Source organism: Phalaenopsis equestris, unplaced genomic scaffold (assembly GCF_001263595.1).
Source record: "Phalaenopsis equestris unplaced genomic scaffold, ASM126359v1 Scaffold000237, whole genome shotgun sequence".
Lineage (NCBI taxonomy): Eukaryota > Viridiplantae > Streptophyta > Magnoliopsida > Asparagales > Orchidaceae > Phalaenopsis > Phalaenopsis equestris.
This window is the reverse complement of record NW_018164679.1, coordinates 943,536-960,313: the sequence shown is the minus strand read 5'-3', so window position 1 is coordinate 960,313 and position 16,778 is coordinate 943,536. Positions and strand designations below refer to the sequence as shown.

At 36.1% G+C, this 16,778-nt stretch overlaps 1 protein-coding gene across 10 annotated transcripts in view; it reads left to right on the top strand.

The window, feature by feature from the left end:
* Positions 1-12,701, top strand: part of LOC110023960 (phosphoglucomutase) — a 115,522-nt gene extending 102,821 nt beyond the window's left edge. For 3 of the 10 annotated variants that reach the window (XM_020723623.1, XM_020723624.1, XM_020723622.1), the window contains 2 exons: positions 11,387-11,464; positions 12,247-12,701. In XM_020723623.1, the coding sequence (XP_020579282.1) occupies positions 11,387-11,464; positions 12,247-12,357 (189 nt within the window). In that variant the 3' untranslated portion in view covers positions 12,358-12,701. Of the gene's footprint in view, positions 1-11,349; positions 11,465-12,246 lie in introns of those variants that run through there. The other 7 variants (XM_020723626.1, XM_020723632.1, XM_020723628.1 and 4 more) reach the window with 5 other exon arrangements.
* Positions 12,702-16,778: the final 4,077 nt, after the last annotated feature.

Here is a 16,778-nt window from a genome sequence, read left to right as displayed (position 1 = left end):
ATAGATATGTGATGCGTGGAGCATCTAAGCTGATCTAGAACATCTTTACCATGCTAGAATGCATCGACCTTAAAATCTTATATGAGGTTTTTGTAGTATTGAAATAAAGCAAAAAAAAAAAAAAGGGTAGAACCTTCTTCACTGTGCCAAGAAAGCCATGACGCAGGAGTTTCCTTGCATGTGACCCACCCTTTCCGCAATCTTGATACAAAGTCACTATAGTCTCGCGAATGGTTTCAAGTGTGGACCGGGCGCGGTAAAACTTGCCTAGACCGGTTCATACTGAGATTCTAAGGGTTGTCGACCATCCTTGTATGAATTTGACTCCTTTCAATAGTGGGCCCAATCCTAATTACCTAGGACTTATATATTTGTTTATTGTATTTAGGTTTTAAATTTTTTGGATTATTTTGTGTCAGGAAAGCGGTTGGCGTCTAGGTTTTCCCGTTATAGGACTGTATCTGAAGGCGATTAGGTACTCCGGCTATAACTCGTCTGAGATAGTGATCGCCTCCCAAAGGACGAGTGGTTTTGCAGTTGTAGCTCACTTATACAGGGATATTTATCCTTTTTACCCCATTCCTCCTCCAACTCCATCTTTCCCGTCTCTTCTTCTCGCTGTTGATGTTGCTCCCAGCCACCTGTTTCGCTACTTTTGTTGTCCCAGCTCCCAACCACTGTTGCCTCAGCCCCACCACTCCTTCCCTTTGTTGTTCTACCCTTATCTTGCCATCTAATATCACAACCATAGCTCCAAAAGCCCTTCCCTTGTTGTCCAGCCCTTCGACGACACTGCGGCAACCCCACAATTTCTCTCCTCGCTATCTTGAGTCTACGTCCTTGCCATCACCTCCCTGTTGCAGCCACCTCACCATATTCAATTACCGCCCACCTTGCTGCCATCCGAAGCTAGCCACAATCGTCTCTTACCGCCTTCCGACCATTCCCCCACTTTCATGCATGTTTTTTCTTCTTAAACTGCAACATCATCACCCTTGACATAAGCCGTAGCTGAGTTTGTGTCACGTCTTTTGTTATTTCTTAGTTTCATGTACCTTTGGTTGTAATCCATATTTGATTTCAATAATAAATTTTGTATTTTCATTATTTTTTGGGTTAATTCTGACATCAATTGGTTTTAAAGCTAGCCTAACCCTAGTCCCTTCCTAGGGTTTCTAGCACCCCCCCCCCTAACAGCAAAATTTTCCTTTTTGCTCCACCCTACACACCTTCCACCTTCCTATGCCCAAAAATTTAACCACGCCCATGAAGAGGCAATTGTTGGAATTCAATCAGGAGTTTATCGTGGAAGAGATACAACGACAACTCTGTCGAGTACTACAATGGCTTGATAAAATTGAGGAAAGGAGACCATCCAGTGGTGTCTCCTGTACTCCATTCAATTATAGAGATGAAGTGTCTGTTGGAGGATACAAAGATGAAATGTCTATTAGAGGATACAAAAGTGAAGTGTTTGTTAAAGATTTTCAGAGATGAAGAGTGTTTACCCCAAATAATTGACTTGAAATATTTGAGAAGCTAGGATTTTGAGGTAACGGTGGATTTGCCACATTTTGACGGTCACTTAGACCCGGACAAGTTCATCGAGTGGCTTAAGATGTGCAATTTTTCTTTGCATATTAGTGCGTCTCACAAGAAGAAATGGTGAAACTAGCTGCCAGCAAGTTAAAGAAGAGTGCATTATTTTAGTGGCAAAATTTGAAGCACTTATGTCAACATGGGGGAAAAGATGAGATCACTACTTGGTCCAAAATTAAATAGGAGACGAGGTGTCATTTTCTAATAGCTCACTACAAATTGAATATACAGACCCCAACTTCAAAGAATGGAGAGACCATATCACTGGGTGACCACATCTTACATGTAAGCAGTAAGAGTACACCAAGTAGAACATCCAAGCTGACAACACCTGAGAAGACACTAGTTCAGAGTAGAGAACAGGTGGAAACAATCTACATTAGTAAATTCATTCTAGTCAGGATGTGTTTTAAGTGCCATAGATTTGGGCATATTGAATAAGATTGCACAATCAGGAGAATGATCTCTTTCACTGATCAGGGAGGAGCAGGGGTTCTCAACTTTCATCCGACAAGGAAGAGACACTAATAGTTCCAGTTGAAACCACGAGAGAGACTCCGACTAAGTTGACAGTAGATGTTCTAGAATGTAGTGAGTTTGAGATAATGGACGCTTAGGCAGAGAAGAGCATCAATTAGATTAACATTGAATCTCCAAAATGGCCATGAGTTTGAGGAGCCGACATTAGACACAAGACAACCACATATAAGAGAAATTTAGCCTTTTCAGACCTATAGGCTACTTCTTAAGTTGCTCTTGTTGAGGGAGGTCCAGTATGTGTGCGATGGGACTATTGTGCCACTTCTGAAAGACTATATGGGAGCAGTATGTTGTTAAAATTTATTCAGAAGTGTTCCCCCCAATGGATGGCCAGACATGATGGATAAGCCACAACATTGGAAATCTACTTGAGATTCTTGGGGACAAGAATATTCTTCAATGAGATCCGGATTCTAAAAGATAAAAAAATATCTCAACTTAGTGTTTGCTAGTGGTGTGACTCAGCTTGTCATAGATTTTGTCCCAGAGTTGATTTGTCCCCACATACTTATTTATCTGATATCCAAATGATCACCAGAAGTGGGAGAAGTAGTTTACAGATGTCGTAGTTCAAGACTTGATTTGTGAGATTACTCAATTATCTACTGTGTCACCTCATTTTTTGCTAGAAAAGGACGTATACTTAGTCGATCTGGTTGTGATTTGGAATGAGAATTGCTACATGATTAACTTACCAGGAGCTTACATTATTTTCACTATTTTCGCTACTTGGCCACTATGAGGAGATAGATGTTTCGACAAATGAGGATGAAGCTCCCTCAATCCCGAGAAACTTACGTGAGAGCTTCTCTGCATGAGACACTTTCCGCGATTATGCTATAGTGTCGCTACAATCTCACGACCCCACTATAGACTTACAATAGCTTTTGCTTCTAGACTGGCATAGTGAAACTTGGGTGGCCTAGACCGGTTCATATCGGAATTTTGAGAGCCGACTGATCTTCTTTATGTGGATTCGACGCATCCTCTCAACAATGAGCACAATCCAATTTAGCTGGGACTTATATATTTGATTCTTATGTTTAAGTTTTTAGTTTTTGGATGATTTTCTATTAGGACAGTCGTTAGTATCTAGGTTTTCCTGTTCCTGGGCTATATCTGAAGGTGAGGAGGTGCTCCTACTGTAACTCGTTTGAGATGGTGACCATCTCCCAAGGGACAAGTGGTGCTCTGGCTGTAGTTTGCTCATATGAGGATATTTATCTTGGTTCTCTATCCTGCCGCCATCTCCATCCTCCCCCTGTCCTCCACATTATTGCTATTGCTCCTATCCACCTACTTTGCTTCTTTCGTTGTCCCGGGCCCACAACTTTGCTTCCTTATCCCCGCACTCATTCCCTTTGTTGTTATACCCTTTTCTTGCCATCCTACATCACTGCCACAGCCCCACAAGCCCTTCCCTCGTTGTATTGTTGTCCAACCCTCCGGCGAAGCGGGCGCTGCCCCACAAATCCTCTTTTTATTGTCGTAAATCTACCCATAGACCTGTTAATGATCTGATTTCGAGCCGAGTTGGGGTCGACTCAAAATCAGCTCGAAAAAAATTTGATCCAAAATATTGGCTCGTAGCTCGGCTTGCTTTATTCGATCTGATGTTGATCCGAGCCAAAATTCAAATCAATTTTAAAGTGATTCACGATCTTCGAGGTAAACTTGCTAACTCATTATGTTCATTCAAAGTCACAGTCAAACCTCCTTTTTTAGGATCGCAGTGAATTGGACTAACCCATGCACTATCTGAAATATTGTAGATAATTCTACCATCTAATCACTTTAAAATTTCTTTCTTATCAACTTCTTTTATAATAGGATTCAATCTTCTTTGAGGATTAGCCCTGGGCCTTGCTACCACCTCCCTGTTGCAGCCACCTCACCATACCTTACTACCGCCCACCTTCCTGACATTCGACAACCAACCACAGCCATCCCTTGCTGCCTTCCGACCATTCCCCCACTTCACTGTGTACTTTTTCTCCTTAAAACGTGACACCACCACCCTCGTCCTAAGACCTAGTTGAGTTTGTCACGTCTTTTATTATTTTCTAGTTTTGAGTGTCTTTGGTTATAGCCCTTATTTGATTTTAGTAATAAAAATTATATCTTCATTGTCATTTGGGTTAACTCCAACATCATGTAATGTATAAGTTTTGTGAAGATTTATAATCTTCTAGCATTTCAACAAATTCATGTGTGAGTCTTGATAGAATCCCTGCATAATTTTAACATAATGATATAATATTGTGGGGAGCCTTTCAACTGTATGCTAAGAAAGTCAAATGTAGTTGATATGTTTAGGAGTGTAAAATGATAACATCAACGAGCTTTATTCAATAGCATTTAGGTGAAGACATGAAAATGAGAACTCTATCACACTATATTTGAATTCTTATAGAATCCGTACATTGCAAAATCTTATTTTTTCCATTCACTATCTCGGTGGGATTTGATAATATTTTAATTCCCATTATATATATATATATATATATATATATATATATATATATATATATATATGTGTGTATGCGTGTGTGTGTATGTTTATGTATGCATGTATGTATGTATGTATTGTAATAGTCATGCAACATCTATGGTGGGGTTGGGCTCCATGCAGCTCCTCTGCCTGCCATTTAGGGAGGAGGGAGAGAACAATTTGTTTAAAGATGAATAATAGAGTAGAAATGTGCTAGAAGGTGAGGTTAGCAAACAAAAATATAAATTTCTTATTTATTTAGTTTAAATTTTAATTCATTGGCAGCTCTTTCTTTATTTTGGATTTCGCATAATTGAATTTTAATTTCATTGTTCGGTCGTCTGTTTCCACCTTGGAAATTCCAAGCCACTATCATGCCAACAAATCTATGTGAGTCTTGATAGAATCTTTATATAATTTTAACATCAAGGTATAATATTTTGTGGAGCCTTTCAACTATATGCTAAGAAAGACTCGTAGTTTATATGTATAGGAGTGTAAAATGATAACATCAGGGAGCTTTATTCAATAATGTTTAGGTGAATAAACGAAAATAAATACTCTTCAACACTATTGGCGAATTTTTATGGAAGTCATACATTGCAAAGTATTTTTGTAGCCCTCGCTTTCTCAATAGGATTTGATAACCTTTTAATTCTCATTAGAAGCACACATACAAACACACTATTATATATATATATATAGTCATGACCAAACCATCTATGTTCAATTATATATACAAGTATTTTGGCCACAGAAGGTTATGACTATATATATTTTTTTTAGAAAAAGCCCAAGGGCAAATATATGAATACGGAAAAGATACAAAAATGTTGCATAAGAGGACCTAAAAAGCCTAACTCATACAAAAAAACACACACAAACTCAAATAAAGCAAAGATACTTAAAAGAAAAAAAATACATAAGAATTCATAAAAAAATGCATACATACATACATACATGACTATGTGTTTATGTATGTATTTTTTATAGGAAAAAAAATGCATAAGAATTCATAAAAAAATGCATAAGAAGACGAAAGAAATCGAGCACGAAGACGAGCGAAGCCGTAACTGTTGCTAGGGTTAGCCATCAGATGAAACCCAGGTGAAACCCTAGCAGAGCCTAGCGGGAAGGAAGAAGAAGACGCCATTACTCAATTATATATATCTTTTCCTTTAACTATCTTTGCTTTATTTGAGTTTATGTGTGTTTTTTGTATGAGTTAGGCTTTTTAGGCCCTCTCATGCAACATTTCTGTATCTTTTTCGTATTAATATATTTGCCCTTGGGCTTTTTCTAAAAAAAAATATAGTCACTGGGCTTTTTCTAAAAAATTGGGCTTTTTCTAAAAAAAAATATAGTCACGACCTTCTGTGGTCAGAATACTTGTGGAAAAGAATATTATTTTACCTGGTGTTACTGAAGTCTGGCTGGACACAACTCATAATGGATATTGACAACAAATCATCATGGAACACAGACCTCCATATTGTACCTATAAATGCCACAAGCTCCATTCTAATTTGAAATCTAAGATTCAAGTGGATAAGGACGGGTCTAACCCCATTGCTCTGAATATTTTGTTCCACCTGAGGAGGATACTACCAGACAAGAGGTGTTTGTTGACTTTGTAGACCCCCCTGATACTGTTGTTACTGTTACTGTGATTGATGTGATGCTGACACTTTCAAACTTCGTAGAAGACAATACTGAAGGAATATTACCTACAAAGGAGAGTGTTCAGAATTATAATCAGGAAACCTCACAACTCTCCATCTTCAGGAAGTATCCGGTGTAGAGGCAACTCATGTTTCACATATACTAGAACCTATTGTGGGTATTAGGGCTAATAATCCTTCTGCTACAACTCTACCACCTCATCAGACTGATCCTGTCGATGAAGAATGACAGGTTTACACTTTCAGGAGGAAGAAGAAGAATGGAGATCTACTCGAGCTCGGGAGTCTTATGGATGATACTTTGGTTACTTTGGGTAACGGTATGCACCTTATTAATTTTTTAGTTGGATCCCTTCCAAGAACTAGAGGCAAAGACATAACTAAATTGGTATGACCCTTACTTTTTCAGCGCCCTGGTGCTTTTGGGCTTTTTTTATTTTTATATGTTCCAATTTTGAATTTTTTGTATGTGTTATACCGTGTGGGTTGGGTGCCTATTTTTGGGCCCACTCATACAACTTATCTGTATATTTTCTCTTTAATATATTAGCCTTGGGCTTTTTTTTTTCTTAAAATATAGTCATCCACTTTCTATGTTTGGGTTTGGTTGATTGGCTCGAATATTAAGCACACTTAAATGTTTAATTATGGAGCTAAAATTGAGATTAATGCTAACCATCAATGAAGAGAAATAATGCTTTTGCAAATTGAATGCAAGAGTAATTTAATAATAAATCCAAGAACCCATATCCATAAACTACTCCAAGCAGCTACCTTGCGCATCATCTTGGGAGGAGGGTAAAATATGAGGTTAGAAAATAGAAATGTAATTTTTTTTTATTTAATTTAATTTTTAAAATTTTAGTGGCTTTTTCTTTATCTTTGATTTAGCATAAATAATTGAATTTTAATTTTACTATCTGATCATCCATTCCCGCCTTAAAAATTCCAAGCCTCTGAGTCGGGTCATGACACTATCTGAATGAGAGCTTGTCGTTTATTGTGGCCTTTTATGTATGAGTGAGAACCCTTTTCATTTATCTTTCTTATCCTGGAATTTAGACTTGTATGAATAATAGGGATTTAGGACCATTTGTTTTTATTCAAGCAATGCAATTGTTCCAGAATCCAATAAACATCCCATCCTCTCTCCTTAACACTCATACGATCATATAAACTTAACTAATTTTAAATACAACCGTCTCTACCTTAAGCCATCCTACTCTCTTTTTTAGTCACTCTATTTGATGACAGAAGGGAATGAGATTTTGGAGTTTCTGGTAAACAAGGAGGCACTCAAGGAGTTTAGAGGAAGAAGTCAAGCAAGAAGATCGATCAAGGAGTAAATACTAAGAGAGGAGCTTCAGGGACTTCTATATCAAGTACTATACACGAGAATTGTTGAGACATTAATGTGAAACTCATTATGTAACATGAAGTTGAACTCATCAAGTAAAATGAAGTTGAACTCTTAAACATTGATATGTTTTTTGGTGTAACAGTTGAAATATTCATTAGAAACTCCAAAGTTAAAAGTGCTCATGTGGGAACGCTTCTAGATGGGTGACCCCTAGTAAGTTACACCAATGGGATAACTATAAGGCCATATGGTCGAAGCGGACAATATCTCGATGAATGAGAGTTCATACTATTACAAATGTAACAGAGTATTACACCATTCTAAAGATGAGAATTAAGAACAGAATAGAACTAAGTTCTATACCATGGGAGCCACCTCTTAAAGATGGGACAAAAGTGTTACTTTGTGTGAATCACCTCTTGAATCTATAGGGGTTATTTCTAGAATCTTATCTTCTTGGTGGATGATTCTAGGCTAACAACACTGAGGAGGGCATCAGTTTTCTAGTGGGAAAGATTGTGAAACTTGTCAAGTAAAATGAAGCTGAATTCTTAAACATCGAGGCATCATTTAGTGTAATGGTTATTTCATAAGATTCCAAAAATTAGAGTACATGTGTGGGAGCATTCTTAGGATGGGTGACCTTTTGAGAAGTTACACCAATGAAACAAACCCATGAGGCCATTACGCCAAAATGGACAATATCTTAGTAGGTGATTAGGTTGTTACATTTGAAAACCCCAATTTGTATTTATTAGAAAAGCCTAATCTGTGTTCATTACTTTAATATCGTTTAGTACATCTCCTTCCATTTTGACTTATTTTCTACTATAAAAAGAATTCCTTTGTGCTCAATGAGAAGCACAAACCTCGTCATTTATAATATAACAACAACAAAGCCTTAATCCCACTACGTCAGGTCGGCTACAGAAATCTTTTTTCTCCATTGCGTCCTATTTAGTGTCATATTTTCATTTAGTCTTAATAAACTAAGATCATTTTTTTATACAATAAGCCCTAGTCTTCCTAGGTCTACCTCTGCCTTTCTTAACTACTCTCCTAATCGGATCATCAGATGGTCGACATTTAATGTGACCAAACCATCTATGATGACTCTCTCTAATTTTGTCCGTCACTGGAGCTACACAAACCCTATCCCAGATACAATCATTTCACATTTTGTCTCTAAGTGTAAAGTCATTCATCCACCTAATCATTCTCATCTCGACAACACTTAACTTAGTATCATGCTTCTCTTTTAAAGGTCAACATTCAACTCCATAGAGCATTGCAGGTCTCACCGCCCTCTTATAAAATTTTTCTTTCAGTATAACTAAAGCAAAAAGATATGGGCTTAAAGCCAATCCCTGATGTAATCCAACAGAAATAGGAAAATATGTGGTCAATCCTCCTTCAGTTCGAACACAAGTAACAACTCTAGTATACATATCGTTAATTACTTGAATATAAGTCCTATCAACACCTTTCTTCTCAAGAACGCTCCAAAGGACAACTCTTGGAACCTTATCGTAAGCTTTTTCTAAATCAATAAAAATCAAATGTGGATCCTCCTTATTATCTTCGAACTTCTCCATCAAACCTCTCAATAAATGTATAGCCTCCACGGTAGACTTGCCCGGCATAAAACCAAATTGATTTTGAGAAATCTTTGTAATACGTCTTAACCTATATTCAATTACCCTCTCCCATAATTTTAAAGTATGACTCATCAACTTAATTTTTCTATAGTTTGCACACTTTTGTGCATTCCCTTTATTCTTAAAAATGGGGACCAAAATACCCTTCCTCCACTCTTCAGACATCTTTTTAGTTTTTTAAATAATATTAAAGAGTATAGTAAGCTAAGAAACTCTCAAATCTCCTAAATATTTCTAAACTTCAATTGGGTTATTCTCAAGTCTTATAGACTTTTTACCATTTGTTTTCTTTAAAGCCTCCTCAACTTCTTTTTTATTAATGCAACAGTGAAAATAAAACGTTTTATTATTATTAACGATATTAGGATCACTAAGGTCGATCGTATTTTCAGAAACTTAATTAAAAAGTTTATAAAAAAAAAACTCACCCACCTATATTGAATATCTTTTTCTATGAAAAACACTTTCTTATTTTCATCTTTAATACACTTTACTTGTGTTAAATCTTTAATTTTCTTTTCTCTTTGTTTGGCTAGTTTATACATATATTTTTCATCCTTCTTAGTATATAATCTATCATAAAGATCACTAAAAACATAATTTTTAGCGTCGCAAATTGTTCTTTTAGACTCCTTACGAGGCGTTTGATATTTTTTTCCAATTCTCCAAGCTTTTACAATATTTCTTATATTTTATCTTTTCTTGCACATTATTATTTCACCACTAACTAATTTTATTTATAAAAAAATTTTATTTTGATTCTCCAAGTACATCTTTTGCTACTTGTTTAATAGTGTTTATTACTTCATCCTACATAGCATATGTATCTTCATGAACATCCCAAATTTTAAAATCTTGAATTTTACTCATAAAAATAATTTTATTTGTGTCTTTTAGGTTCCTCCATCTAATTTTACGATGATGAGTCCTAACATTCTTTAACAACTCTTCATTTTAAAATTTAGAATTAATAATCGATGTTGGGTATTTAAATCCTCACTTAGAATGATCTTACAATCTTTCTTACAATCTTTACAATCTTTACAATCTCGACGATTTCTTCTTCTTATAAGAAAATAATCAATTTGTGTTTTATTAGATTCATTCTTATAAGTAATAGATGCTCATCTCTTTTCTTTAATAAAGTATCAGTAAAACAAAATCATATGCTAAAGCAAAATCTAAAATGACTCTACCTTCTTCATTCGTCACTCCAAAATGATAGCCACCGTGAATATTTTTGAAATCTTCTACCACTCTACCGACATGTCCATTTAAATCTCTTCTAATAAAAATTCTTTCTTCAAGAGGTATCATTTGTATTAAATCTTCTAAGTCATTTATAATACTCTGTTCAAAATTTATTAAAGAGATTCTAAAACTGTTAATTTACTTTGAGATGAGTGTGATCACTCATCTTTTATATTGCATTTTCTCCAAGTAATAATAACAATTTTAAAGTCCATTAAGCCCAAGTTTTTTTCATATTTTGGCTCCTTGAAGGACACGGTTAAACATCTTTGGGCATATTTTTTCTCTTGGTTAATAAACTGATATGGTGTTGTGTGATTCAATTCGCCCCTTTTTTTCGCAGTCTGTTATGGTCTAATATTATAATATTGGCATCACATCTCAAGAATTTATCTCATGAGTCATGACAAGATCCGTATTTTGTTAAAAAAGGAAAAACAAAAAACTATCAGATAAATAATATCTGAGGCCACACATCATAAAACTTGTTTTTAAATTAAATTTATAAGATATTCATACGTACCACTTAATTCCTATGTATTTACATATCTCACGCCTAAACTTCAATTTTTAAATTTATGCCACCTTGCTATGCATGAACATTTGTATTTCACTTTTGAAAGTTAAAATAATGGTATTTTTTATGTGATATGAAAGATTTGTGTGGTATAAATGTAAAAAGGTATAATTTAGGTGTTAGATAAATAAATACGTAGGAATTGGATGGTATGTATGCTAAATGCCACATTAAATTTTTAATTGTATCAGGGAAATTACTGTATGTTCCGGTCTGTTTGATATACAGGTTAGAGTTTCAGGTTATGGTGGATGGTTTCTTCTAAGACTTTCACTCCATGACCCTGTTCTTCCACTCAATATTGAGGTACTGACTTCTCTTTGATGTCTTATTTTTTTGTATCTTTTAACTACTAATATGGCCTGATACCTTAGTTTGAAGATTGAACATGTATATATATATATATATATATTATGCGTGCGTGTGTGGAAGTATATATGTTGTATTAAGAGGAAGAAAAAATAATTGAGAGATCAGGCCGCACTTGGGTTGAGCTGAAGGCTTTAACTGAGCCAAGCTGATTTGTGAGCCAACTCGAGCACAACTCGATAACTGGCTCGTTAGCTGAGCTCGATAAGATACAAAGTTAAGCTTGAGCTAGCTCTGACTCAACTTGTGAGCTTCGTAAGTTGAGCTCAATAAGATACGAAGCTAAGCTTGTGCTAGCCCTGACTCAACTTGTGAGCAGGCTCATTTAAAAGAATATTAATGTAAATACACTTAATATATTAAAATTCAAGAGTTGATGTATAAATTATTAAACTATTTTAAATTTATATTTTATTTATATCGAATGATTTTATTATTGTCCCTTTTAATTACTCATTCATTCTATCATTTTATTATAACAATTACTTGAATTTCATAATGAATGAGTCGGATTGTGAGCTACTCAAAACTTTTAGAATAAGCTCAAGTTTTAAGTTTAAACTCGATTAATTGATTAAACTTATTCTCAAGCCAGAAGTGGCCCAAACTCAGTTCAACTCTTTTACTCCCCTTATCGGCTCGAGATTAAATCATTTACAAGTCTAATGACAGTTAATTTTTTCATGTATGAATTTTAATTTATTATCAAATCACTGCAGGCACCAAGCCATGAGGATGCTGTGAAATTGGGGCTATCTGTTCTTGCTGTTACGAAGGATTTTCCTGCGCTGGACTCCACAGCACTAACTAAATTTGTGCACACAGCTTAAAAACTCTTCTCGCTGCAATAATGCTTTAAAGAAACCTTCATTCAGCCTTATTTACAAGCATACCAGTATTCATATGTAATTACATATCCAACCCACCCCTGGACTTCAATTTCTTACATGTCTAGCATAAAACGGCGTATTTTACGTTTCAGAATTTAAAATAGTGGTATTATTGTTGTGATAGGAAATATTTGGGTGGCAAATATAAAAGATAAAAGCTTGGCTGCTAGATCTGTAAATACACAAGAATTGACTGGTATGTATGTTGGTGCCCCTTTTATTATTAAAGCAGCAGCAGTAATTTTTTAAGGATAGAAATGCATCTTGTATCTTTATCTTCTGGCTTCATATGTTAAATTTTCGTACTCATCAAATGCAAAGATTGATGTCTGAGATTTTTAAAACAGACGGAATTTCGAAAAAACTAAAAGAAGTATTTACCATGCTTCTTAGCACATCCTCTTTCGAGCTAATCCTGCCATGGGAGACGGCCATGGGACTGTCATGAATCCCTTCAGGCCATCGCTGGAGTTTGCAATTGTCATGAATCTTTCAGGCGATCGTTGGAGTTTGCAGCCATATGACCTCCATTGCCACAACCATCCATCATTTCAAGCAAACCATCTGTAGCAAAGGGGTCTTCACACTACATCTGCAGTCGAAGAAATTAAGGCCCCTTTATCCTCACATTACAAAGATTCCTCAGAACAAATATTTTGAAAAAAAAAAAAGAAGTAAAGAAATAGAATGAATTGTATATCTTAAATGTGTCAGCATGAATCTTGAAGAGATTTAACGGTTCTCTGAGGATAAAATAGTGATCGACGGAAGGATCGACCGACGGGGTTATTACCTACTCGGAACCATGACAATAAGATTCATGCGAGCGAGTCTTGGGCTGACTGACCTATTCATTCCTCAATTTTTTATCCTCTAAAAACCACAATATCATTGGCCTTACCAGTTGGCCTACCCGTAGACCAGATCGATCCGTAGAAGTCTCTTATATGGAAATACCTACCAACTGGTATATCGATCTCGTATTTGAAAAACACTAACATAACCCTCATTGTCCAAACAAAATGTACACAACTGTAATCTCACATTTGTACCCCCTATGTGTATAAGTAGGGTTATTTGTCGAATAAAGGTAACACGTTTTTTCTACTGTCCATTATTGTGCTCTCTTTGCCTTTCTTTCTCTTACAATGCTTTATTCCTTAGGTGTCTCTTGGGCAATTCTGGATTCAACGTCCTGAGGTGCGTTGAGCGTGGAGTCGTGTCATGAACAAGAAGAGAAGTACACAGTAAGAAGAAAGCCACCAGAGAGATTTTGTAAACATGAAATGCACCAGGGAATTTATGGAGGGGTTTGTGCAACGAGACATGTAGGAACTAAGGTCTCAAGGGATGAACGCTCCTCGAGAAACATCTCGAGGGCAAAACTTTCTTCGATGGGCAACCGGAGAATGTGCTAAAACATTTCTCTCAATCAAAGGGTTGATCTGATCCTAATGACCAACATGCATCATTTGAATCGTCTATGTGCCTTTTGTAAATCTCTGTTGCTCTTATGTGTTACATGTTCTTTACCACCATAAGGTTATCGGCCTTGAGGTGGTTCAACTCACTACCGGTCGGAGGGATCGCTTGCTTCGCTCAATTCATGAGACTCTTTTGGCACGGTTTGCAAGGGCTTAGAGGCCCAATAAGAGTGTGCAAGCCTTGTGACTGATTAAACAAGGGCTGAAATGCACATGTTGCCTTAACCTAAGGCCCGAGGGGAGACAGGTTACGATATGACCTCAACATGTGGAACTGCAAAGTTTGGCCGAACTGTTGGAGAAGACTAGCAAACACTATAACACTGAAGATAATGTCATTAAAACCAAACCGTCAGATCGTTACCCCCAGAAGAGGCCCCCACAGAGCTGTGAGTGGAAGCCAAAGGAGAAGTCAAGTCCCCCCATCCATCCTCGGTTTGAAGACGGTCAACTGTTTTCAAAGATACAACTCAATTCTTATGTATTTACATATCTAACACCTAAATTTTGGATTTTACCTACATGCCACCTTTCCCTATGCAAGAGAAAGATGTATCACACATTTGAAAGTTAAAATGTTTGCTTTTTATGTCATATTAAAGATTTGGATGGTATTAAAGTAAAAAAAATTTAACGTTTAGGTGTTAGATATGTACATACATAAGAACTGTGTGGTATGCCCCATTAATTTCACAAATATAGAACTGCAATATAATCATTTTTCATATGACATCAGTCTCATAATGCCGTTTGAAGCATAACGTAGACAATTTGCTAAAAAATAATATATTATAGAGATATTTACATACATGCCGCACAATTTATGCATTTACATATGTAACATCTAAACATTGATATTTACATGCATACAACTAAAATTTTAAAATCACATAAAAAATGCAATTAACAGTTTCTTAAATTTTGGGTGTTAGACATGTAAATGCATGGAAATTGTGTGGTATGTATGTAAATTTTCCTATATTATGTAATTCGAATTCTGAATTTGGAGACCAAAACCACCAAAAAAAAGAAAAGATAGAAGCCGTACGTTTTCTAAACTAAATTCAGAGATATGGTAATAATTACTTTAATCTAATCCCTCATCTTCAAATTCATAGCTTATAAAACAAATATATAGTGCATTTTATTTTGCTTTCTTGCCTATATATTATACAATACCATATGATATATGACTTTATATCAATTCTTTTTCCAGTGAAATTAGTTTAGTGTAACTTTCAAGTGGAATTTCATTCAAATTTTAATTGTTCGGCTGCCTAAACATTCGAGCCAATAAAGGCGACTAGAAGACATTCTCGAGTGACCAAGAGTTGTCATAGACAGTTGTTAAAGAACGATCATTAAACATTATGGAGCCAAAAAGGTATACCTGGAAGCTTGAACAGAAACTGAAATCTCGGTGGCGACCGATCTTAACCTGAGCACACCTGAGCCAGTGCAATCACATCTAAAACCAGGAGGCAAATATCTTGTGTTACTCTCTCTCTCTCTCTCACTCTCTCTCTCTCTTTCCTTTGACTTCTTTTTTCTGCTAAAGAATCTCTGTCAAATTCATCAGCTTTTCTGTCTTTTTTCTATCACTATTCTCCTCATTTCTTGTGCACATTTTATTCCATGGGCACGATCTAAGGATAAATATGGGATCAACACCTTGAAAGGTGTGATGAGCATGAAATCATGTCACAAACAAGAAGAGTAACAACAGAGGAAGAGAGTATCCTTGACAGCAAGTGAAGCATGGAGTGCACCAGAGATTTTGTGGCACAACAGATTCAAAAACTTAAGAATCAGATGAGGAGATGATGAAAGAGGCACTTTAACACAATTCAAATCTATTACCTTAGCTGGTAGTTCTCACACATCATAAATCTGACTCAAATGCAGAAAGGGACCCGACGCCACTGAAGTGTCCACTTCACTTGTGGGTTGCCTTTTCAGGACATCCTCTTTGCATGGAAGATTGTCACTACCCTCATAGAAAGAGCCTTTGGAGGAAGGCTTCCCAAGTCAACTACTAATGAAGAGAAATGCATAAATTTGAGTGGATTTGGGTTTCAAATATTGACCATTCATTAAGTATCCTTGCACAGGTGGTCAGAGTCAACTTCATCAGTCACGCTGTCATCCATAGACCAATCATTACTAGTCGCTTCCTCTTCTTTCGCTTTCGTACAAGAATTTGTGTAAGAGACAATGTTACTCATCGGGCCCTCAACAACCCCTTATCTTCCAATCAAGATTTAGTCATTTTTTACATCCCTTTGAATAACAATAGTAGAGAGAAATATATAATACAAACAACTAACCATACCTAAGGAGGCAAAACCAAGCAGTTGTTCTTGGTTTTCTTTAGCTAACACCATGTTTGTTTTCTCTCGAGGAACATCTACAAATGCCCATTACCCCTCAGTCATGAATCGAAAAGCATATGGAACCAAAATATTTTTTGCAGTGATTTTTTTCAAGTTCTTGTGCACATTGAATTGCACACTCATCACACAATAGGCCAGTTGCAAGAGTTCATAAGAAGCTTTGGGCCCGCCCTTCTTTGACTTAAAATTTGGGCTCATCCTAATCGATCATTCACCTTCTGTAAAGGCAAAAAAGAACTTAGATTTTCAATCTTTCATCTTACTCTCCAAACCTATGTGCAGACTCTATTTATTTCCAACAAAAATTGAATAAAGCTCCCAACATTGGTGTGCAAAGATAACAACAAAATGTTAAACAACTCGATCGACTAAGGGATGTTCATCCAATATATGTGTAGGACCACTGTCATGATAATAGAGATTGAGTTGGGCATCATATGAGCTAGGACTAAGCCAAAATAAAATTAAAAATTGAGACGAGTTC